Source organism: Eutrema salsugineum, unplaced genomic scaffold (genome assembly GCF_000478725.1).
Source record: "Eutrema salsugineum unplaced genomic scaffold, Eutsalg1_0 scaffold_1, whole genome shotgun sequence".
Taxonomy (NCBI): Eukaryota; Viridiplantae; Streptophyta; class Magnoliopsida; order Brassicales; family Brassicaceae; genus Eutrema; species Eutrema salsugineum.
The window spans coordinates 15,729,367-15,752,774 of NW_006256909.1; the positions used below are offsets into that span (position 1 = coordinate 15,729,367).

The 23,408-nt window shown below is 31.9% G+C and overlaps 4 protein-coding genes across 4 annotated transcripts; 1 reads left to right on the top strand and 3 right to left on the bottom strand.

Moving 5' to 3' along the window:
• Window positions 1-429: 429 nt before the first annotated feature.
• On the bottom strand, window positions 430-1,663 carry LOC112082070. Its single transcript, XM_024149161.1, has 6 exons — window positions 1,523-1,663; window positions 1,173-1,437; window positions 953-1,055; window positions 746-876; window positions 578-668; window positions 430-490 (listed from the first exon to the last, which is right to left on the bottom strand). Exons 1-6 carry the CDS (start codon window positions 1,661-1,663, stop codon window positions 430-432), a joined length of 792 nt encoding a protein of 263 aa, XP_024004929.1.
• A 3,292-nt stretch (window positions 1,664-4,955) lies between these two features.
• Window positions 4,956-6,228, bottom strand: LOC112082071. The gene is made up of 6 exons (XM_024149162.1): window positions 6,091-6,228; window positions 5,732-5,999; window positions 5,519-5,633; window positions 5,308-5,432; window positions 5,130-5,214; window positions 4,956-5,049 (listed from the first exon to the last, which is right to left on the bottom strand). The coding sequence occupies exons 1-6, from the start codon at window positions 6,226-6,228 to the stop codon at window positions 4,956-4,958; spliced, it is 825 nt and encodes a 274-aa protein (XP_024004930.1).
• A 3,008-nt stretch (window positions 6,229-9,236) lies between these two features.
• LOC112082072 (replication protein A 70 kDa DNA-binding subunit B-like) lies at window positions 9,237-11,458 on the bottom strand. The gene is made up of 10 exons (XM_024149163.1): window positions 11,227-11,458; window positions 11,034-11,130; window positions 10,839-10,963; window positions 10,685-10,769; window positions 10,464-10,599; window positions 10,179-10,381; window positions 9,980-10,100; window positions 9,746-9,889; window positions 9,575-9,628; window positions 9,237-9,437 (listed from the first exon to the last, which is right to left on the bottom strand). The coding sequence occupies exons 1-10, from the start codon at window positions 11,456-11,458 to the stop codon at window positions 9,237-9,239; spliced, it is 1,398 nt and encodes a 465-aa protein (XP_024004931.1).
• Window positions 11,459-14,821: 3,363 nt separating this feature from the next.
• LOC18030057 (methionine--tRNA ligase, cytoplasmic) lies at window positions 14,822-20,910 on the top strand. The gene is made up of 17 exons (XM_006414794.2): window positions 14,822-15,034; window positions 15,353-15,497; window positions 15,871-16,024; window positions 16,164-16,319; window positions 16,665-16,895; window positions 16,969-17,112; window positions 17,748-17,838; window positions 17,949-18,055; window positions 18,173-18,293; window positions 18,904-19,016; window positions 19,116-19,181; window positions 19,255-19,383; window positions 19,475-19,606; window positions 19,708-19,825; window positions 19,945-20,171; window positions 20,260-20,361; window positions 20,453-20,910. The coding sequence occupies exons 1-17, from the start codon at window positions 14,917-14,919 to the stop codon at window positions 20,681-20,683; spliced, it is 2,385 nt and encodes a 794-aa protein (XP_006414857.1). The 5' UTR covers window positions 14,822-14,916; the 3' UTR covers window positions 20,684-20,910.
• Window positions 20,911-23,408: the final 2,498 nt, after the last annotated feature.

Genomic DNA, 23,408 nt, shown 5'->3' on the forward strand with positions numbered 1-23,408 from the left:
TAATGATTTATACTACATTCTATATAATTTAGAGTTAGATTAATAGTTGTGTATAGAGGAATGTTGTATTGTAGTTGTCTTGAACATTTTTTTGTTACTGTGTTATATTATTTTGTTGATTATTTGTTAGTTATTAAATAGTAAAATATTATTCGGTAATTCATATTAGATATTGGTGCGTGTAGACAAAAAAATAACGAATGTGATGTAAAATGGCATACGCATATGAATTCATTATCGATATTAAAAAAATTAAAATCATGGAAATAATAATAGAATTAATTTAATTATGAATTAAGAATAATGTATGAAATAGAAATACATTAAACTTCATAATCCGAATATGAAAAACATGAGTTCATTCCTCTTATTATTACTAATGCAAATTAAAATGTAGAATCGTAGATAAATAATAATAGCAAAACTCTACTAATCCCTCACATCAGAATTTCCAGATGTGTTTTCCGCAGTCCTTCTCTTGTTCCAAAGGCTGTATAAACAAAAGAAAAAATAGTAAGTTACGATATGAGCAAAAATAATATGAAAATATAGATATCCAAATTATTTACTATATTACTCGAGTCTGAAACGGAGGACTTCATCGATCGGTGGTGCAACAATGAAACGGGATAGACTTCCTCCATCGTAATCATAGATAGTCATTTCATCTAAGCAAATATTATATGTTAGGAATATTATTAAAAAGTAATAAAACAATCTAATATGAACTATTATTTAAACGTACTCATATTTCTGTGAACAACCCAATCCGTCAAAACACATATGGCGTATTGTCCTTTCATAAGTTTGCAATCACACTTTTCTTTGATGTCATATGCCAAAACACCACGGGCAACGCAATCAAGCGTGTAATCCCTTAAGAAAGGAATGAATATAAGTTGTATAAATGAAGAAAAAACAATAAACTTTATACTGTCTATGACAGACTTACTCAAGATCTCTTATACGGAAATAAATGGTTGGGACCATTGTTCCATCTGGATGAACAGCAGTGACAATGTTTCCAATTGGTTTATCAAGAACACCTAATAAATCTGTTGGAAAATATATCAGATTTATAAATTTTTATACATGAAAGTAGTTAATAAACAAAAAAGTATAAATAAATGAAGCATGTGTATTTTTTGTATGTTATATAATCAAATATGTACCGATTGGGTAGTAGTGTGTGTATGGCTTATTGTAAACATGACTGAAATCTGTCAACTTAATGAATGGATCTTCTGTCAAAGGTCGAATGGTCGAGGCCTTTGTCTGATTGTTTAGGATTATTTGAAAAGCATGTCGAGTCATTCTTTCTTCCCAGTTGGAATTAATCACACCAAACTTAGAAACTTCAACCCAAGCACCTTCTAAGAAAACACGTTCAATGTATGAAAGTTGAAGGTTGTCAACCGATGCAGCAATTTTAGATCCCTAAATTTTTCATAAAAGTTTGTGTAAGAAAATATGAATATTAAAATACAAAAATTTAATATATAGTGCTTTTATAAAAACTTACATCTTCATCTACCAAAATGAAACTCATTCCTGGGAGACCATTTCCATCAAAGGATTTCCAACGTTTGTAAATCTTCACTTTGATGGTCTGTTTGTACTCTTCACAGGCAGTGACATCCTTAACCATTTGATAGTCAGCCATTTTAAGTAGTACGAAACCTTTAGGTTTAGGTTTCTTTGAATGTGTGATGTAAAAAGTTTAACTGAGAAGGCAATATATTATATAGGGAATCGATTTGACAAAATCAATTTGCGAGGGCTCGAATAAAGACGTTTCCTAACAAAAAGGAAATGAATAAATCACGATATATAGAACATATCTACAATATATTAACCGAATCTTTAAAACTGATTATAGTATTTTAATAAGGCAGTATAAATAATTACGTAAAATCTATAGTAGTTATAATCTACAATATAATAACCGAATCTTTAAAATTGCTTTTTATTAGTGTTCTGATAAGGCAGTATTGATAATTACGTTAAAACAATAGTATATATAATAAGATTCGTAAATGAAGCCGTATTTGATAAGAAAAGGTAGTTTAGATTGTAATATTCTTAAATGAAGATACGGAATACTTCGTAATATAAAGTATGTCTAAATTGCTGATAAATTTATATACACAAAATATATAATTTGTTATATTTCTATATATTAATATGTAAACCATGCAATTTTTATGGTTAGTGTTTTAGCAAAATCATATCATTACTATACAGTGTAAATAAACAGATAATTCAAAAACAAATTTTAATAACGGTTAATCAATATTCATATTTTCCATTAAATGATATAGGAAACATTACTTAAAATTAAAAATAAGACACAAATAATCTAAACTGAAATCATTTCATATCTTAACCATAAATCTAAAGTAGTAAACATTAAATAGGACATCAAATTAGCTAATACATATGGATAAGACAAAAACTAAATTAATAAAGTATATACTACCATTTAATTTAATAGACATCCAGATAATTATCAATTGAGATGCAATAGAGATCAACTATAGTTAGAGTACTGATAATAACGAAAGTAACATAACATAGTATAAGTTTGAATAAAGCCAACATAAAACTTAAGTCTTAACATTGCTGAAAGTAGGAGGACATCACTCCTTTTGATTAACGAAATAAAAAGAAAAAACATAAAGACGAACTGATTTCAGACTGATCCCACACTAAGCATCCCTTGCCCTTAGCTTATCCCAAATCCTGAACCAAATTAGAAATTACAAAAATAAATAAATATGTATATGTATAATATTACATGAAAGAAAGACTAAAATTAGTATAACATTTTATTACTTGCTCCTGAGTATGAAAACTTCATCAAGTGGTGGATAAGCTATGAAACGGGAAAAATTTCCTCCTTCGTAAGCATGTATGACCAGTCAGTCAATACACATATCGCATATGGTCCTTTCATTATGTCACAGTTACACCTTTCCTTGATTTCATAGGCCAAATCACCTTTAGCGACACAGTTAAGTTTGTAGTCCCTTCAAGTAAACAACAAAAAATAGTTAAATACATATAATAATCATTTAGATTTGTTAACTTACTAAAATCCTTACTCAAGATCTCGGATACAAAAATTAAGGGTTGGAACAGCTTTTCCATCAGACTGAACAACATCAACAACATCTCCAATCTCCTTATCCAAAACACCAAGCAAATCTGTATGTAAAACCAAAAAAAATTACTGCATGTCTACATAACTTTACTAAAATTACGTATAAAGATTCCATGAACAACAATAAGAAATTAATGAATTTATTAGTAATTTAAAATAGAAAGTATACTTACCAATAGGATAATAGTGAGTATACGGCTTATTGTAAACCGATGCGAAATCAACAAACTTAAGGAAAGGATCCTCAGTCAATGGTCTGATAGTTGAAACCTTTGTCCTCTGAGTGAGTATGATCTAGTACGCATGTCTGGTGGTTCTTGCATTCCAATTAGAGTTAACTAATCGAAACTGAGAAAGTTTAACCCATCGACCTTCTTGTAAAAGTTCTCCAAAGTAAGACAACCCAGCGTTGCAAACGAAAGCAGCCACTCGGAAGCCCTGAAAGAGTATTATTAATATTCAAACAGATATATGAGAAATGTCCAGACAGACAAAATACAAAAAAAAAAAAAGTTCGATGCTTACATCTTCATCGACCAAGATGAAATCCATTCCAGGGCGGCCTTGTGAATCAGTTGATTCCCATCGTTTGAAAACCTTAACTTGGATAGTTTGTTTGAACTCTTCCCATGGAGTTAAGTCTTTCACCATCTGGTAGTCAGCCATCTTAGTTGTATTACAGATCTTTTGGTAGGGAATGTTTCAATTTATGGTTAAGGATGAAGTAAAAGACGACAGAAGATGGTAATATATAGAGAATATTGAGTAGGTTAAATCGTGATGGTTGGAATAAATGTATTTATTAAAAAGAGTTAAACGGTTTGCTTCTTTTGGTTTGCTATAGGGATATGTTCAACGAATCTAATTGAATCGGTGTCAGATTTGAGAAGAACAATTTTTTGATATTTGAAAGGAAATAAAGGAAGTTACTGATGAAAAGCTGCAAGTGGAATACTATCAAATCAATTGAATATATTTGCTTTCTGATCAGAGACTATAATAAGAATTTGGACTATAAATCAAACGATGCATACTTTGGAAGAATCTAGTGTATTAGTATAATTTTTGAAAAATGGAGACTTTATAATTTTTTTTTTAAAAAAAGAAACTAAATCTTACAAAAAAAGCTGTATAAGATATCGATCAAATCTGTATGAGTATTTTTATTTTGCATGCAGAGAATAGATAAATAATTTCCTTTTATATTTTCATATGTTAATATAAATTAAATATATCTATACAAAATGTGGTACAATAATCTTTTACATATTAAAGATCGATATCAATAATGGAGACTTTCTAGTTTTTGTAAAATAAAAAAATCAAATTTTACTTAAAAGCTGCATAAGATATCGATCAAATCAAATTGACTATTTTTACTTTGCATGCAGAGAATAGAGTAATAAATTCTGTAATATACCAGCCAACAAACAATATTTAATAACGTAAATTCCATTAATATTAAACTTATAAATATAACAAAATAATGAAAGTTCAATGGTAAATCAAAACATTAAAATTATAAAACATAAACTATATATTGTGAATACCGATTAACAATGCCAATAAAAATATCTGATACGTTATAGCTTTATAATGCAGTAATATCAAAGAATATTTGAATAGCATAATAGTAAAGAAGTTGTAATCATCTTATATTTTAAGTTCAATGATAGAAAGAGTTCATAATAAAAAAACATCTCATAGTCTTGAGTGTTTTCCAAACATATATCAATCACACATAACTTATAAATAGAAAAATAATCGAGACAAATAAAGATAGATTATTGGATCAGTTTCTATTCTTCACGGATGATGTACTTGCTTCATCATCGTTCGCACCTAAATCAATAACATCGGTAGGTTTTTGTTGGTTGTTCCAAAACCTGTTAATAATAAAACTATATTAATTTACTGCATTCTAATAAAAAATGATACTATTGTAAAACTCTGAATAATGGCTTACCTTCTAACGAAAGTTTTGGCTTGTGGAAGTTTAGGATAAAATTCGATCCTTGAAATCCCTCCTCTAGACCTAAGATAGTACCCACCTATAACGATAATATATATGTTATAACATATATCTATAAATAAACAAACAAATGTTTAATAATAATCACTACTTAGAAATAACATAAACTAACCTTCTCCATGTTTCACAGACCAGTCGGTCAACAGACAATCAAATGGTAATTGTTTTTCAGTGAAAATTTTGTCATTGAAATCAAGTGCAAGTGATCCTGATGCAACACACGATAATAATAACCCCCTATATAGTAATTACAAATTTTAAGTTAGTGAAAACAATGATAATTAGAATAAGGAAAAAGCATAAAACTTAAAATGGAGTCTTACTTATCATCCTTGATAGTGAAAGAGATGCTGGCGGTTTTCTTATCTTGTCTTTCAGGGTAAGAATCATCAGTAACTGTGACCAGTGGCTCAATATTGACTACAAAACCCATAATATCTACAGAAAAAATTACAAACTTATATGCGACATTAGTATATTATTTTGTATTTGAACAATTTAATTATTCAGATATTTAGAAAAGGAACAAATTATACCGATGGGAAGTCCAGGCTCAGTTTTGCCACCAAGAACATCAGAAAATTTTAGAAAACCATGAGGAGTGTCAACTTCGATAAGATCAATGAGATCAACTTCAGTGTTTTGTAAAAATCTAATACAACTTCCAATTGGAGAATTTGGTTCCTCCGACGTCTCATCAAATACCACAAATTCAGAAAAACAAATCCATTGACCTTCTTCAATTAACATGTCGAAACTCTTGATTAAATCGGGAATATAGAGAAAAGCTTGAATAGTTTCAGCCTGGATAATTTAGGATATTTAGAAACTATTAAATAATGTTTGAATTGTAATTGAAATTTTGATACAATAATACATAATTATGAACAAATACCTCTTCATCCATCAACATAAACTGCAAGGAATGACGTTGGCTAGGATGCTTGACATGCCATTTCTTCAAGACTTTAACTCTTATAGTCCAGTTCGTTTTATCGGGATGCAGATCTGAAATCAGATGATATTCCTCCATTGAATGAAAAATCCCGAGTTTAAACAATTAGAAGCGTTAAGAAGATGAAAATGGAGAGAGATATATGTGAAAGAAATAGTAACTGATGGTTTAAATGAAAGTAGGTTTGTGTGAGATTTTGTAAATCTAGAAATTGATAGTTAAGTTTTATGTTTTTTCATTTATATGAGAGAAGATGGTAAACGATATAGTCGAATATATAAAATATATATATATACGTAACATTTATCAAAGTTCTACAATATTCTAGACTATCGAAACTAACAATTACACAGCCAGTCAAACCCTATTGATTACCAAAAATACAAACAGCTTTCTTGCATTGTGTTTTCAAATCAACAGGAAAAGAAAAGAGAATATTCGATTACAATCGTTATAATCTACCCTGTACAGCTATATAATAGATTTCAGTTTTAAAATCTTCATAATGTATGGTATAAATCTACAATAAATGAAATGTATATTCGCATGTATACATAATATGGAAAAGGTGAAGGTTTATAAGACAGTTGGCTAAATTTTAAGAAGCGGTTAATTTGACCTAAAACATTATAATAATAGATTATTCCAGAAGCCATGATATTTTATTAAATAAGTAGAATGATTGAAATACATAATAGTATTGGCATATAATCGATGAAGACGTAAACATTGAAAGATTTAGGTAGAAATTGAATTACTAATGAAATATAGCCATCAAAATAAGTAGATTCAGAATAATAAAAGTATTGATAGAAGTCGCTTCATAGAGGACTCATCCGATGGAGATTTGACAATAGGAGACCAAGATTGTAATCTGTATAAACATGGTAAAACATTTGTAGATGTTGATAATATTTAATTGTACATCACATATAGACAAATGTTATATAATTAAAGACGAACATAAATTAATAGGAATAAAATATACCTTGGTATGAAAACATTTCAAATAAAACTGCATCTTACACCATTAATACTCGTTCTGCTTACTATATATTGTAATAAAAAGAAAAAGAAGTCAATATGTTAGAGAAATACCATATATACATACCATGAAGTACCAACCTTCAACAATTTTGATCGGTATTACTTGAGTAGAAACAATGAACTGAATGATATAGTTCGAAGTAATCCTGATATCATTAAAGTTGTTTGGAATAACAACAAAGTCACTAATTTCAACCCAATAGCCTTCCTTGAGTACATCAATAAACAAATGATTGTATTTTGGGATTACTCTTCCATGGATTGTATGATCCTAAGAATTAAAGATAAATATAAGATTAGAAATAACACTGTAATTTGAACAGTGTCAACATCAGTATTAGAGTTGTATAAGTAGTTAGAGGAATGATATAATGAACAGGTTCAAAATACAATTCCAAGAAACCTGATCTATTTGAAATTGTAGAAGAGTCATTGACAATTAAGCCTTGTGTTATGTTCTCTTTATTCGAAGGGCGAGCGTAATCTGGAATTGTTAAACAATGTTAGCAAGAAAATATAAAGTTCAATACAAATACAATACTTATGATTACATAAGGAACTACAACTAATTGCGATTAAGTTGTTGTGTCATGGTAGACTGAGAACTCCTTTCCGTGTTGTTTGAGTTCGTGAGATCTCTAAGTATTGTATTAAATGCAACACGAACAGCAGGCTGGTGAGTTGTTTTACTTGATTGCGCATTGTTATTATCATTATTGATGAAATCTGTAATTTTGCATGTAACATACGATTGACAACAAATACAAATGCTAACAAATGAATAGTATAAATATTCTAAAAATAGTATGTTCGTACCAACCAAACTTCTATCTTTCTTTGATTTCTTTGATGATCGTCCGTCTTCGGTAGCTGAATTTTCACCGAGAACACTACTTTTTCTCATATCTCGTTATTTGCTTGAGATACTTGATTCAAACATAGTTATTTCCAATATAGTAGATTATATTGGAAAGAAGATAACAATAGTGGAATGTTTCTCAATTATTGCATATCAAATACTCCATAATTTGTAATCTAGTCTATATACAGGCAATCAAATCAGGGGTAAAACCATTAAATATATTCGATTAACGAATTATTTTTAAAATCATTAGTAGGAGTTTCTTAATATTAAGAATAATTTGAAATTCAGTTACCATAACTAACATTCAAAATATTTGAAAAACTTCATATAATTAATAACAACTTCAATTATTTCAAATTATACCAATAAGCGGGAACTTTTAAAATTTTCGAATCATACATTCAACTTGGTACTAATTAGAGGTAAAACACTTACATATATTCGCTTAACTAATTATCTTCAAAATCATTAGTATGAGTTTCTTAATAGTAGGAATAATTTGAAATTCTGTTACCATAACTAACATTTAAAATATTTGAAAAACTTCATATATTTAATAACAACTTCAATTATTTAAAAATTTACCAATAAGCGGGAACTTTTAAAATTGTCGAATCATACATTCCACTTGATACTAATTAGAGATAAAACACTTACATATATTCGCTTAAGTAATTATATTCAAAATCATTAGTATGAGTTTCTTAATATTTTTCTTAATTTGAAATTCTGTTACCATAACTTACATTCAAAATATTTGGAATAACTTCATATCTTTAATAACAACTTAAATTATTTCAACATATACCAATAAGCGGGCAAATCTAATATTTTTGAATCATACATTCCAATTGGTACTAAAAACAGTATTAATAACAATAAAAAATTTATTATTAACAATCATCTAAAGTCATAAAAATTGCACTAATGTGTTATCGTGTGTCAATAATATCTAAGGTTTAAATGACCGTAAACATTTTAATGGTGTGTAGACATCAGAAATAACAGCCAAAATTTAGATAACCTGCTTTATTAATAATATTGCAAAACATCAAATTATTAAATTGAAACTTATAAAACGAACAGCATAAAATATGAAAAATTCAATTAAGAAAATAAAGGAAACGAAATAGTAGACAAATGCAAGCAGGATGAATAAAGATATCACACTTCTTCAACCATCTGGTTTTTCTTTCTTGACCGGCTTCAGCACAGTATGTTTCGCATCATCTCCATTGTTGAAATCATTTTTGGTTTTCTTTGAAGCTACAGAAAGCTCCCCACTGTCATTTCCGATCTCTTCACTATCATTGCTTTTGCGTTTCGAGGACGGTGTCTTCACATCCTCATAGTCATCTTCAAGCAAGAGTGGAGCCTATAAGTTAAAGAAAATTAATTAAAAATATCTAGTATATTATAAAAAGTATGATCTTCAATATATAGAAGAATATCTTATAAAAAGTATATTATAAAAAGTATGATTATGGATCCGATATCGAGAAGAATACCAACCTCTGTAGTGAGAGATGTCAGAACGTGTTCTTCATGTTTAGCCTCAATAGTGTTCTGTGAGCAGACACAAAATATTTTAGTAATAAGAGATATGCGTTATAAGTTGAACACATATTTGTATGATCTTATGTTCATGATCTGAGACACAGAAATTTCTGAAAACTCCTTCACCAGGTCACTTTGTGTAACGATCTTCATAACCTTGTAAGTGTCACTATTGAAGACAATGTTTGAACTTTCAATAGCAACCTTAAAAAGATAAGTCTTCCCACATATGTTGCTCAGGGACATAGGCAAAACATTCGGATCCTGAATCTATAAAAAAAAAATTATAGAATAACAATTAAGTTAACTGATAATGACAAAAACGGATTGATATATAGACAGTTGATGAGAAAAATATACCTCATCTACCGATTGAGTAAGTTGAGAGGCAGTCTGATTGACAACTTCCATAGCAAGCTTATCAAATAAAAGAAATTTTGTTTCTCCAGTGTTATCCATTACACGAAATATAAGCATGAACCTGCATATTGTAAAATCTAATATAAATACAAATAATATTAATAAATGTTACTAATAAGATGTAACATTATGTACTTACGCTGGAATGACTTCTTCAACATCAGTATTACATTTACCACACTTCCATAACTGTTTCTTGAAAGGTCTACCGGGATATTTCTCCCTCATTGCATCCATATCATGAGGAAAAACTTTTTTTGAACAGGTTTTACAGGACATGTAATACCAACCAAACTCGGTGTCAATTGACATGATTGTAGCCATGGTAACACATTTTCCAACCTAGAAGGTAAAAATATCAGATTTCATTATAGAATCATTTTAAATGGTATAAAACAATTACAAACAATCGAAAATATTTAACCTCAGATGCAGCTATTATCTCACTTATAGTCCTTCGAGGACTATGTAAGAAGAAATCATCACGAACAGAGATAGAACTGACGATTGTCAACTGATTTGGATGTGTGTAGGATAGAGTAACACCATCAGCAGGTAGCCTACATCCAGATTAATAAGGAAACGAATATATTATGTATGCAATGTTATATAAGATGATTTAAAATTTAGGGTCTAGTGCAATACTTTTCTTTGAACGCTAAAACCTCAGGGATATCTGGATTAGTTAAAACAGTTGAACAATTGTAACAATTCCCAACACTCCAAACACCTGGATGACTTATAAAAACAGTTAGTAGATGAGGAAATATTTAAATATCATATGATTTGATGATGTTACCTTGGTAAAGCCTTAGCTTTGAAAACCGCAAGACAATAACAAAAACAGCTTCGGTTGTATTAGTTGTCAAACTCTCCAGATTTGAAGCATAAGGTCCCCATAGCACACAGTTTAGGCGAACATTTCTACACATGTTAAGTTTTAAGGATTTAGTTGTACTAATAAAATCTAAAGTATAAAAACATAGATTCTTACTCAGTGTCTCTGATTTCTATGGTAAGTCTTTTTGTCTGCTTCTTGTTAACATTGAGGATTTCGACCTTCCCAATACTAACAATCTGACCAACAACATCTGTAATTAAACATATTAGAAAAATCGTTATTAGTACGACCATCAATATATAGTTATTACATCAAAAATCTATTAAGAAATCCGGATTGAGTTTGCCCTCATGAATGTCCGAGAATTTGACGAATTTCAATCCAAGGATATTAGGATCAATATCCTCGGCTGGTCGTACAGATGTTGTGCTTGCGAATTGGATCTTGTAGACATGAGGAGTCGTATGAAACTTTCCACCATTGTGTGCAACCTGAAAGTTAGTAATGATCTTACTTAACCCTTCCTCCAACACGTTTTCGTGTTTTTTGATGTACTCTTTCTTTAGAGAAACATGCATAGTTTGATTCTGCAAGATACATAAGATTAAAAACATAATTAATCACTGAATGTTCAATTAGTAATACATAGTAGTTCGAATCTAATACAAAAAGAATACAATACAGATTTGAATGAGAATTTACGTACCATATCATCTACAACCACCATTTCCAATGTCTCGACACCATTCAGATACTGTTTCCACACCTTCGAGATCCGTACGTGGACTCTCCACTGGGTTTTGAAAGGCTTAAGAGAGTATAGGTTTGTTATAGAAGCCATTGGAAAGAACTTTCAAGGCTGTAGGGAGTAGATGTTTTTGGTATATGAAATGACTACAGAAACAATCATGTATTTATAGAGAGACTTTTAGGGCTTCGGAACAGTATTTTTTAGTTTGAGGGAATAGAAAGAAAATATTAGTAACAATAATGTTTTAAAAATATATGGTAAGCGGAAATATAGATGGTGGAAGGTATAATTTAAAATTCATAAATTCAAACAGTGCGACAGTATAAATTCAAAATTTTGTTACTATCTTTGTAGTTTGTGATATTAATTTATAGATTTCAGAATATATTTTAAGAATATGCGAATTTGTTATGGATAGAGAATAAATAAATTGATTTGTTTTTAGATAAATGAGAGATATAGACGGGAAAGTGATAATTACTTTAGGGTTTAGGAACGAAGAATATCTCTATGGTTAGCGCTGATATAGGAGGTAGTGGGTAATTAGGAACGGAAAATATATGGTTAGAGAATCTTAGAATTTATTATGGAGGGAACTTCTTAACTTTTGAAACTATTTCAGAAATTATTTAAATATTCGTCTTTTTAATATTATACTCGTGTGTAGCTTTTACATTTCATGAATTTTATCCTATAATCTATTCGACTCATCTAGTAATATAAATGTGAATAAAACATTTATACTTTCATAAATTTGTATATTCACATAGTAATATAGTATTAGAAAAGTAATATAACTTTGTAAGCAGAAATCCGTTAAATATACAATTTAATAACTATAAAGAATAATTGTAAAGCAAGTTTTACATTATCGTTTAAGGGTATATAGTAATAGATTAATTGTTTTTACTAATTAACAACCAATGAATTATTGTGATGGCTTTATATAATCGTTGGAGACAAATAAGGAAGGCAATATTGTAAAGAATGTATTACCTCTAACATTTTTTGTATTCGAAACAAATGAATTAATAAATTCAGCAAATGCTAACTTTAATTGTGGTGCTGCCAAGTGTAATTTTGTGCTTCCTCTTTAATATACTTTAGATGTTTTTTAAAATTTAGAAAAAATCTAACAAAAATGTTAAAAGAAACAAAAAATAGAAACTATTTAGAAAGTAATAGAATGTCGTTTCAAAAAAAAAATGAAATTAAAAAAAATATATAACAAAAAAGTAAAAAAAAAAGAAAAGAAAAAATATATATATATCTAATTAATGGAATGACTGTATTTGTGATGTTTAAAACATATAGTGATCAAAATCGAATAAGTTCATACGGTACTTCAAAAAATTACGTCTACAATATATAGAACAGTAATCAAAAGATTTCAAAACTATTTAAACTAAATTATTTGGATACTACTATATTTTTATTTACTCTCTTCTATACTATACTGTTTTTAGATCATGTCTTCCAACATTAAAATTGCAAAAAAAACTAACAAAAAAGTATACTCAAGAATAAAAAACAAATGAATCTAAACTACTATTAGATTTTCAAACAATCAAATGTAAATTATATCAGTCCGCGCAAGGCGCTGAAAAGTTAACTAGTAATGATATAATTTTTTCCAAGAATCGTTATTAGGGCAATACATCAGATTAAAACTATACCTATAATGATATAATGATTCCATATCAGTAAGATCAATAACTTTCAATTTAGGTACTAGACCGCTTTTGATCAAATTTCAATCCTGTTACCGTTAAGATCAATAGGGAAAACGGCATATTCCTCCACGAACTTTATGCCTTCTGAAAATCCATACACGAACTATTGAACCATGCTTATAACTACATGAAATATTGAAATGCGGCCAATTTCACCAAAACTGTAAACGGTGTTAATTTTCCGTCAATAATTAATGATGACATGGCTGACACGTGGCATGCCGGTTGTCGATTTTTTTATTTATTTCAGGGATCAAAACGACGTCGTTTTGATATTTCTTTTAAAAACTGCATTCAATAAGACTTGAACACATGACCTTCCAAGTAAGGGGTTTACCACCAAACCAACTGAACTAAAGACATTTATAAACTTTAATAAAGTAAAAATATTTATATTGATATCCAACTAAGATTAACATCATCCTTGGTTGATAATTTGTGTCACCTAATCCTCCCTTACTTCACTCCGACTTATAGAGTCGTCATCTACGACTTAGTTTGCACCAGGATTGACGTTGCCGGTGCTAATCATGGATCAAAGCAGATATTCGGATAGTTTTGAGATATCCAGATCTTTATCCGGATGCGGCGGATCCGAGTTTTAATTATCCAGATTCGTATCTGGGATGTTTGGATATCCGAACTTTTGAATATCGTCTAAATATTAAGATATTCGCGGATATTTCGGATATCCGGATCCGGATAAAAAATATATTAAAAATCTAAAAAAATTAAAATAATAATAAAATTTAATTTAATTTAATATTTTGTAAAAAAATTATTAGAAAAAAAATATTTTAATTTAATTTGAATTATTTATATATATAAAAATCTCAGTATATTACATAATTATCAATAAAATATAATTTTTAAATATATTTAGAAGTTAGAGATTCAAATACGGATATCCGGACCTAATAATTTAACTATCCGGATACAGATCTGGTGTAGACGGATATTGATTTTTATTATTCGGATCTGGCTCTCTTGGATATCCGAATTTTTTTATAGCGGATCGGAGAAAATCAGAGTGGATCCCGAATCAGATCTCGGATACCAAATAATAATTCTAGCCTTAGCCGGCGAAAACTTAGTCGTAGAGGACGACTCTGTAAGTCGGAGTGAAGTAAGGGAGGATTAGGTGTCACAGATTATCAACCAAGGATGATATTGATCTTAGTTGATATCAATATAAATATTTTTAGTTTGTTAAAGTCAATAAATGTTTCTAGTTCAGTGGGTTTGGTGGTAAACCCTTTACTTGATGTTTAATAGTTCGTGTATGGATTTTCAGAAGGCATAAAATTCGTGGAGGAATAGGCCGTTTTCCCAAGATCAATAATTTGCAATTTCATGTACCAGACCGGTCTTTGATCAAGTTTCGATCTGGTTATGAAATTAAACCGGATCTTTCTGAGCCGCCTTAAATGCGTTACTTTTTTAGGTTTGATAGCTTCACTCTCTTTTTTAGCCGGAAGCCTCTCTGATTCGTCTTTCCTCTCACTGATTCTTCGAGAAAACCCTAATTGTCTTGTGGTCTTGTTGTTCCGCCATGGAAGACGGAGACGGGAACGCCCCCAGGCTGCCAATTCCTGGCATGAGAAATATACTAATCACCAGTGCTTTGCCTTACGTCAACAACGTCCCTCATCTCGGAAACATCATCGGATGTAATTGAAATCCTAACCTCTTTACTTTCGTATCATTATTCGTATGCGTTTAAGTCGTCTTCTTCTCTGATTGCATGTGTTTCTCTTTTGAATTTCGTTCTAGAGACTCTAGATGAAGTCACTGTTATTGTTCAGATGTAAAAATCAGTTTCAGCGTTGAACTTCATGAGAATCTGATTTTGCATTGATTGACACACGAATGATAAGGACAGCTAGTGACTCAAATTTGGTTTTATTTGTTCTGCTTGTGATGATGGATGTTTTCAGGTTTCTTGCTGGGTTTAAGCAATGTTTTTGTGTGTTTTCTTCGTCTTACAGGTGTTCTGAGTGCTGATGTGTTTGCTAGATTCTGTCGTCTCCTTGGCTATAACGTGATATATATATGTGGGACTGATGAATATGGGACTGCAACTGAGACCAAAGCTCTGGAGGAGAATTGCACCCCGAAGGAAATCTGTGACAAGTAATGTATCTTGATTTCTTAGTCTTTGTTGGTGTTCTTTTGTTGTTGCGTAGGTTGTGTTTCCATTTTTCTTACTAAAATTACATAGAATTTATCTGTGCTGATGGTTTATGGGATTTAGTTGTTTCTTGAAGTAGTTTGTTCTCAGTGGATTTGCGATGTGTAGGTTTATGAGATTTGTCTCAAGATGAAAAATTTGACTCTTAATTGTATATCGTTGTTCAACTTACGCGAGAGAAATATACAAAAGTTTTAACATATTTCAGAAATGGTTTTGGAGAGAGTCTTTTAGCGATCTTTGCACTGTAGCATCCATGTTTCAGAGTCATTTCTGATGCTACCATGTATTTTTTTTGTTTGTTTGTGCTTTTAGGTACCATGCCATTCATAAAGAAGTTTATGACTGGTTTGAAATAAGTTTTGACAAGTTTGGGCGAACTTCAACCCCAGAACAGACAGAAGTGAGCCAAGCAATTTTCAAGAAGCTGTTTGAAAACAACTTTCTTTCAGAGAACACCATGCAGCAGGTGAAGAAATTTCCTCAAATGCCAGTTAGCCTTAATCTATCGCAAGAGCATCCATATGTTCTTCTCAAGTAGAAAGAACTACACCACTCAGTTAGTGGGGTATTAACTCTCACGTCTTTGTGGCCCATTTTTTCTTCAGCTTTACTGCGATACATGCCAGAAGTTCTTAGCTGACAGGCTTGTTGAGGGATCTTGTCCACATGAAGCATGCAATTATGATTCTGCTCGCGGAGATCAGTGCGAAAAATGTGGAAAGCTCTTGAATCCTACTGAACTCAAAGATCCGAGGTGCAAGGTGATCAATGCTTGTGATTCATTTTCTATTGATACAAACTTTTATGTTGAAAGACGTGGCGCAGCTGAACTAGTTAACAAGACAGTTATCATGCAAGAATTTTTCATTCATTGTGACTGTACATATTTGTTCCATATGTTTATTATATATATTAATGGTAATGGCTAGCTGATTTTGATTGTCCTGTGCATGCTTCGTTTCTATTCATTCATATCTTATTTGCCTGACTCACATATCTCTGCAAGATAGATATATTCACTATTTTTTCTGATTTCTTATAGAGGGGCAGGACTATGGTCTGTTATTATAATTATTGTGAATACTTATGTTTTCTCTCTCTAATAGGTCTGCCGAACCACACCCCGAATTCGCGACACAGACCACTTGTTTATTGAGCTTCCATTGCTGGAAGATAAGTTGGAAGAGTATATAAACGAGACATCTGTTGCTGGATCTTGGAGTCAAAATGCTATTCAAACGACAAAAGCATGGCTTAAGGAAGGCCTTAAACAGAGATGCATTACAAGGGATCTAAAGTGGGGAGTTCCTGTTCCACATGAGAAATATAACGAAAAAGTAAGAACATCACTGCTAGCCAATCTTTTTAAACATATTAAAGTACACCTACTAATTCGAATTATGGTTATAGGTCTTCTACGTCTGGTTTGATGCTCCTATTGGATACGTCTCAATAACATCATGCTACACATCTGAATGGGAGAAGTGGTGGAAGAATCCTGAGAATGTGGAGCTTTATCAGTTTATGGGGAAAGACAATGTGCCCTTTCACACTGTGAGTATATAACATTTCAGAAATTTATCTAGCGCCAATGAGTTATTAAAATGGTTTTAGTTATTTCTCTTTCTTTTCTTCATCTTTCTTTCTGATATAAAAGTGGGGAAAAATACATGCCTGGTCCTAAATTTCCAGTGACCATGTCTTGTTGTCTTTTGGATAACTTGGAAGACACATACTTCTGATATTTTTGCTCTTTTTTTTTTCTGTCATTATTGCTAGTTGTTATAAACGTTATATGTGGCATATATATGCCCGTAAGGATTTCATGGCATAATCTTAGACACCTGATCTGACTATTGTCATATTTCCAATAGCCTTGCATTCATCTTATCCATTTTCTATTCTCCCTTCGCTGGTGAGACAGACCACATGTTGTGTAACTGCTGTGTTTTTGGGATAAAAGATTGTGCTAGTCCCAGGGTTAAGTTTTGTGATCATTGTTATCCGGTAATGCATATAAAATTAGGTGTTCTGGTGATCACGTCTTTGATGTCTGACCGTTTTATTGGATGTGATTTATATTTTCTTGCTTGGTTCTTGTCTTTTCTGAAGCTATCCTCAAGGTACCCTCCGAGAAAGGTTTATATTTGTAAATCTGACTGTTTCAACTGCCAACTGGTTGTATGCAGGTGATGTTTCCATCTACGCAGCTTGGAACTGGGGAAAATTGGACAATGATGAAGACAATCAGTGTGACTGAATATTTAAATTACGAAGCCGGTCAGTTGATTTTTCGCCATGGAGGCTAAGTGAATTTATTTTAAATTAATTGTGCTTTACTTTTTCTGCCATTCATTGAAAACGAGGACATGTTTTTTGTATGGGTTCAGGAAAGTTTTCCAAGAGTAAAGGTGTTGGAGTCTTTGGTAATGATGTAAAAGATACAAATATCCCTGTCGAAGTATGGAGATACTACTTGCTGACCAACAGGCCTGAGGTAACTGATGGCTACTACAAAATGGAAACACTTTTTTTTGTTCTTCATTAATCATGGGCATGCATACGTGTGTAAAATTCACCAACACTAAATTGCTTCTGGGGATTGGCCATCCAGGTGTCTGACACATTATTTACATGGGACGATTTGCAAGCAAAACTGACTGGCGAGTTACTGAACAACCTTGGCAACTTTGTTAACCGAGTTCTGAGTTTTATAGCAAAGCCTGAGCCTGCAGGTTGGTTTTTTCTTTCCGAATTTATTGGGCTTCCTTATGGGTGGTAGCTGTAGATTACTTTTCAGATTGACATATCCAATATAAAATATGGGATGTGCTGTATTCTTGTATTGAAGCCAGCCAGTTGGTGTGCTAGTCAGATATATGTGAGCCGTGGGACACCAATCCGTTGTCAAATATTAGCGTGTGATTATGTGATTTCTGTTTACAGTTTGTTTGAAAAAAAATTTGTAGTTTAGAATACTATAAAGATGCATCTAGCTTGCAAGAATCTGACACTATAATTCTGTTGAGATGATAGAAATCTCATTGTGAAGTAGTGACCTGGGACGATCAACTGGTCACAGAACATATCTTAAGATTTACGTACTTTGGAAGAAGTGAATTATTTGACGTTTCCAAAAAAAATTATTTTAGCATGAGGTTACTGAATAGGCTTAGTATATGAAATTCTCCTATAAAACAGTAAGAACACTCGGATGGGAAAAAGTTGCCTGAATTCTGGCTACCTTCTTAGTTATGCACTTGATAATACTGGGCCAAAGACTTCCATATCTCTATCTCTGATGTTTCTCCTGCCTTACTTCATTATGTACTAACTGATGTGAAGGTTATGGATCTGTCATTCCTGATGCTCCTGGTGCTGAATCTCATCATCTAACGAAAGTACTGGCCGAAAAGGTGGGGAACTTCGTGAATCAGTATATTGAAGCCATGGAAAAGGTGAGGAACATTATATGGACTTTGGTCTGGTATGGCCATCTTAGTTTCAGTGCCTGGTTGGTTATGTTCTAAATAAAAGGTCTTGTTCATTTTATGCAGGTTAAGCTCAAGCAGGGGCTGAAAATTGCTATGAGCATTTCGAGTGAAGGGAACGCATATTTGCAGGTAATTCTATTCTTGTATATTAGCTTAATTAGCTGTTCAGTCTAACCAACTATGCTGTTTCTTTCTGATGTAGGGAAACCAATTTTGGAAACTTTACAAGGAAGATAAACCTTCTTGTGATATTGTTTTAAGAACTGCTGCTGGTTTAGTACACCTTCTTGCACAGCTGTTAGAACCTTTCATGCCATCATTCTCTCGTGAGGTCGGTTTGATTGATTGTTTCGGAAACAGTGATTTTATTTAGTTTTAGTAGAATGCCAAGAGTTATTTGTGGAGTTTCTTGCATTTTGTAGGTATTTAAACAGCTTAATTTGCCTCCACATTTTTCCCTCTCTGCCGAGAAGGTATCACTAGCAAGTAAACCTTGGGAGATTCTGCCTCCCGGTCACAAGATAGGCACCCCTCAACCATTGTTCAAGGAATTGGTACGTAGCTCTCTGGTCTTATCCATATAAAACCGGGTTTGTTGTATATTATAATGCCATATGGCATTTGAGTTACATCTTGTGAAATGATATGATCACAGAAAGATGAAGAAGTGCAACAGTACAGAGAAAAGTTCGCTGGAAGTCAAGCTGATAGACGTGCTAGGGATGCAGAAGCAGCAAATATGGCGGAGCAACTTAAGAAAACAAAACTTTCAGGTTCTATATTCTTATTTTCAAAATGCTGATAGGCATATTCGTAAAGATACCGAGCTCATCGTAGTAATATGTGGCTCAGTAACTTAATTATTTACTCTACTGCTGTTTTTTTCTCCCAGATGCTAAAAAGCAAAAGGCATCAAAAGGTGCAGGAAAATCCCAACCTCAACCGGCTGCTGATCGCGAGATTACTATGGCAAGACTTGATATCCGAGTCGGTAAAATTCTAAAGGCTGAGAAACATCCTAACGCAGATGCATTGTATGTGGAAGAAATTGATGTTGGTGGAGAAATTCGCACCGTTGTTAGTGGATTGGTGAAATATATACCTCTTGAGGAAATGCAGGTTTGTTTCAATCTCCCCAATCAAACTTAATTTTTCCCAATATCAGTTGAATCTTTCTTTCGATCTGAAACTGTTTCTTTCTGGACAGAACCGCATGGTTTGTGTTCTTTGCAACTTGAAGCCGGCGAAAATGAGGGATATTATGTCACAAGCAATGGTTCTTGCCGCTACGAGTAGTGATGGCAGCAAGGTAAAGTGCACAAGAAAGAGTCTCTGACCTGTTCATAGCTCCGATATTTTCATTTCGTTTATACATTTTTTTTTCTTCTGGAAACTCTCAGGTGGAGTTGGTTGAGCCCCCTAAATCTTCTAAGATCGGAGAGCGAGTTAGATTTCCCGGGTTTGAAGGTGAGCCAGACGATGTTTTGAACCCGAAGAAGAAGATTTGGGAGACACTTGTGGTGGATCTGCACACAGATGAGAACTTAGTGGCTTGCTACAAAGATTTGCCCTTTACTACAGATGCAGGTGTATGCAAGGTTTCATCAATCAGCAATGGCACAATCCGGTAAAAAAGCAAGTCAAATCTTTATTATTATTCTCCATTTCTTTATTTCTCTTTGAGGAGAAACACGTTTCTGAGTTTTTTTTTTTTTTCCATTTGAAGAATTTGATTCTATTAACAAACATGGTCTTGTCAACTCAAACTCGTTACATTTTTGGTTCTCAATTAATGATTTTGAGAAACAAAATGATTGTAACTTATATTTTTAGTAAAACTTGGTAGGGCTTTTGGTATCATGATCAGCTTTTTAAATTGTGGACCTGGACCGATAGTATCCACATAACTTGCGTTTAAATTTGATAAAAAAAAAACTTGCGTTTCCAAAATTTATGGGACTAGTTGAGGCTTCGATGTTGTTGTTTATAAATAATTATCGCATTTTCTGAAAAAGTCATAGTCACATCATTTCTTTTTTTAGTCGATGTGTGGAACTAAAATTTTTGGGCCAACTTTGTGATTAAAATTTATTTTTTGCGGAACATCAATCATAGATTAAAGTTAACTTTTTATTGTATTTTATAATTTCAAATTTTGATTTCACTTTTAAAAAGGCACAAGTCTATATCATCGATTTTGTTTTATTCATAAACTTTCCTTAGAAATTCATTTCAGATGATTCAATAGTTTAACTTTTTCTTTCAAATAATACCGGGTTTAATAAGATATTTATAATCTTAATTGACATTAAACTTAAAAATCTCCCATTACATTCCGCAATTTGTTTCTCATTAGTCATTACAATCACTCTAAAGTAGAGAAACAAAAACAACAAATTCAAGAAAAAATTCCATACTTATACTTGGTTTCAGATTCGTCAAGCTCAACCAGCTCTACCATGGACAAAGAGTGTTTGGTTCCCTAACACAACACCAAAATAATATTTTCTCATGTGGATAGCAATGCATGATCGCCTAGCAACCATGGACCAAATACAAAAATAGAACTCAACTCAAAGCATCCAATGTATTTTCTGCGAAGATCCTATGGAGACTAGAAATCATCTCTTTTTCATGTGTGCTTAATTCAAGAGAAGTTTGGAGCCTCCTCACCCGAGGTCTCATGAAATCAAATTACTCAAAAGATTGGAACAACATCATTGCATTCTTATCGCATACCACACATGACACATGACTACATTCTCCTCTTCATTATGACTGAGGTATGTTTTCCAAGCGGTTGTGCATAGCTTATGAAGGGAAAGAAATAATGTAATTAAGAAGACATGGAGAGAAGCCATCGCCACCAGCGCGACTAGTGAGCTAAACTTTTTTCGAGCACAAGGAGATAAAAAGTTTTGAGGAGAGTATTATTATTATTTATTTATTTTTCCTAAAGGACAGTATTATTCTTTGTTTTAGCACTATAAGTCTATAACTTTTTAAGTAGATTTTCAGTTCAGTTCTTTCAAAAACTCATCAGACAGTATTTTTTTTACAAACGTTTTTGGTCGAATACAATTTTACATTCAGTTCAAAAACCAGAAGTTTTGAATTTACTGACAATCACAAGTTTTCGATAGCTTAAAATTATGGCTATTTGTTTTGTTAATCATAAAATTTTGGCTTGTTTTTAGTACTTTCGGTAAATTTTATTTTATTTTATCAAAATCCCGGCTATATATGTACAAATATGTTAGATTTTCTCTATAAAATCAGAGTATATATATAGTCCATACATATAGGTCTAGAGTTGGTTTAGACCACTCAACGAACGAAGCCAAAAGTCATGACTATTTCATAGTATTTTCGGCAAATTGTTTTTATTATATGATTTCAGAATTCCACCTACATCGTATGTACGAAAATGTTTTAGATTTTCTGTATAAAGTCAGAATGTATAGTACTATGTTAGGTCCATGGTTGGTTTAGACCACTCAATGAATGAAGTTAAATAAAGATTTGTGTAAACAACAAAATAGATCTGTACAAAAATGAGTGCGAGTGCATGAAATTATTAACTATACGTTGTTGGGGGTGAAATTATAAACCATACATTGTTGGGGAGGGACGTTGGGTAGGTGAAGATGGTCCCTCATATTTTCTAGAAAATGTACCAACAACAATTAACATAATCTTACGGACTAAACACTTTTAGCTGGATCCGCGTCTCTGGGCTATACAAAACCTTCACATTGGCGATTGCAGGCCTGTTTCGGCCAAGTTTCTAGAGATGCATGCTAATGGAGACCCTAAACATGGTATGGCAGGAATAAACGACGATATTGTAGATACATTTAGGAAACAATATGCCATGGTCATATACAAGGAATTAGTAGTTCCTTTTCCCATCTGTCTCTCCTTAGCTTTAAATTGACTCACACTTTTGGTTGTATAATTATGTATATATCTTAGGATGTTATGTTTCTATAGGCTTTACTTATGATCTTTCTTGTGATGTTTTACTACATTTGTATGCCATTACTTGATCAAACATGCTTCTTATGCCACATAAACATACTGATTCTCAGTATCATTAATCATCAAGACCATATAGAACGATTTTCCATATGTATCCAAACATCCATCCATCATATATTATCCACACCCGTAGTCTACGCCTATGGTCAAAAATGCTTCTTACACAAACTCATTCACAATATCATTAATCAGCAAGAGTATACAGATCGAATGGCCGCCAAGCTATCTATCCAAACACCCATCTATGAGTTCTTATTTACACATATAAACCACATCTTTGACCGACACAGACATTAGTGTTAGCACCAATGAATG

Excerpts from the sequence above, each read along its gene's own strand:
- LOC112082070 (XM_024149161.1), bottom strand. The coding sequence starts at position 1,663 with ATGGCTGACTATCAAATGGTTAAGGATGTCACTGCCTGTGAAGAGTAC. Across the intron at positions 877-952 it reads TTCCGTATAAGAGATCTTGA|GGATTACACGCTTGATTGCG; the intron begins GTAAGTCTGTCA and ends TCCTTTCTTAAG. Across the intron at positions 491-577 it reads GTCCTCCGTTTCAGACTCGA|CCTTTGGAACAAGAGAAGGA; the intron begins GTAATATAGTAA and ends TTGTTTATACAG.
- LOC112082071 (XM_024149162.1), bottom strand. The coding sequence starts at position 6,228 with ATGGAGGAATATCATCTGATTTCAGATCTGCATCCCGATAAAACGAAC. Across the intron at positions 5,215-5,307 it reads GTCTGTGAAACATGGAGAAG|GTGGGTACTATCTTAGGTCT; the intron begins GTTAGTTTATGT and ends TTATCGTTATAG. Across the intron at positions 5,050-5,129 it reads GCCAAAACTTTCGTTAGAAG|GTTTTGGAACAACCAACAAA; the intron begins GTAAGCCATTAT and ends TATTATTAACAG.
- LOC112082072 (XM_024149163.1), bottom strand. The coding sequence starts at position 11,458 with ATGCATGTTTCTCTAAAGAAAGAGTACATCAAAAAACACGAAAACGTG. Across the intron at positions 11,131-11,226 it reads ATTCTCGGACATTCATGAGG|ATGTTGTTGGTCAGATTGTT; the intron begins GCAAACTCAATC and ends GTTTAATTACAG. Across the intron at positions 9,629-9,745 it reads TCGTTACACAAAGTGACCTG|AACACTATTGAGGCTAAACA; the intron begins GTGAAGGAGTTT and ends GTCTGCTCACAG.
- LOC18030057 (XM_006414794.2), top strand. The coding sequence starts at position 14,917 with ATGGAAGACGGAGACGGGAACGCCCCCAGGCTGCCAATTCCTGGCATG. Across the intron at positions 19,384-19,474 it reads TGCCATCATTCTCTCGTGAG|GTATTTAAACAGCTTAATTT; the intron begins GTCGGTTTGATT and ends TGCATTTTGTAG. Across the intron at positions 19,607-19,707 it reads AACCATTGTTCAAGGAATTG|AAAGATGAAGAAGTGCAACA; the intron begins GTACGTAGCTCT and ends ATATGATCACAG.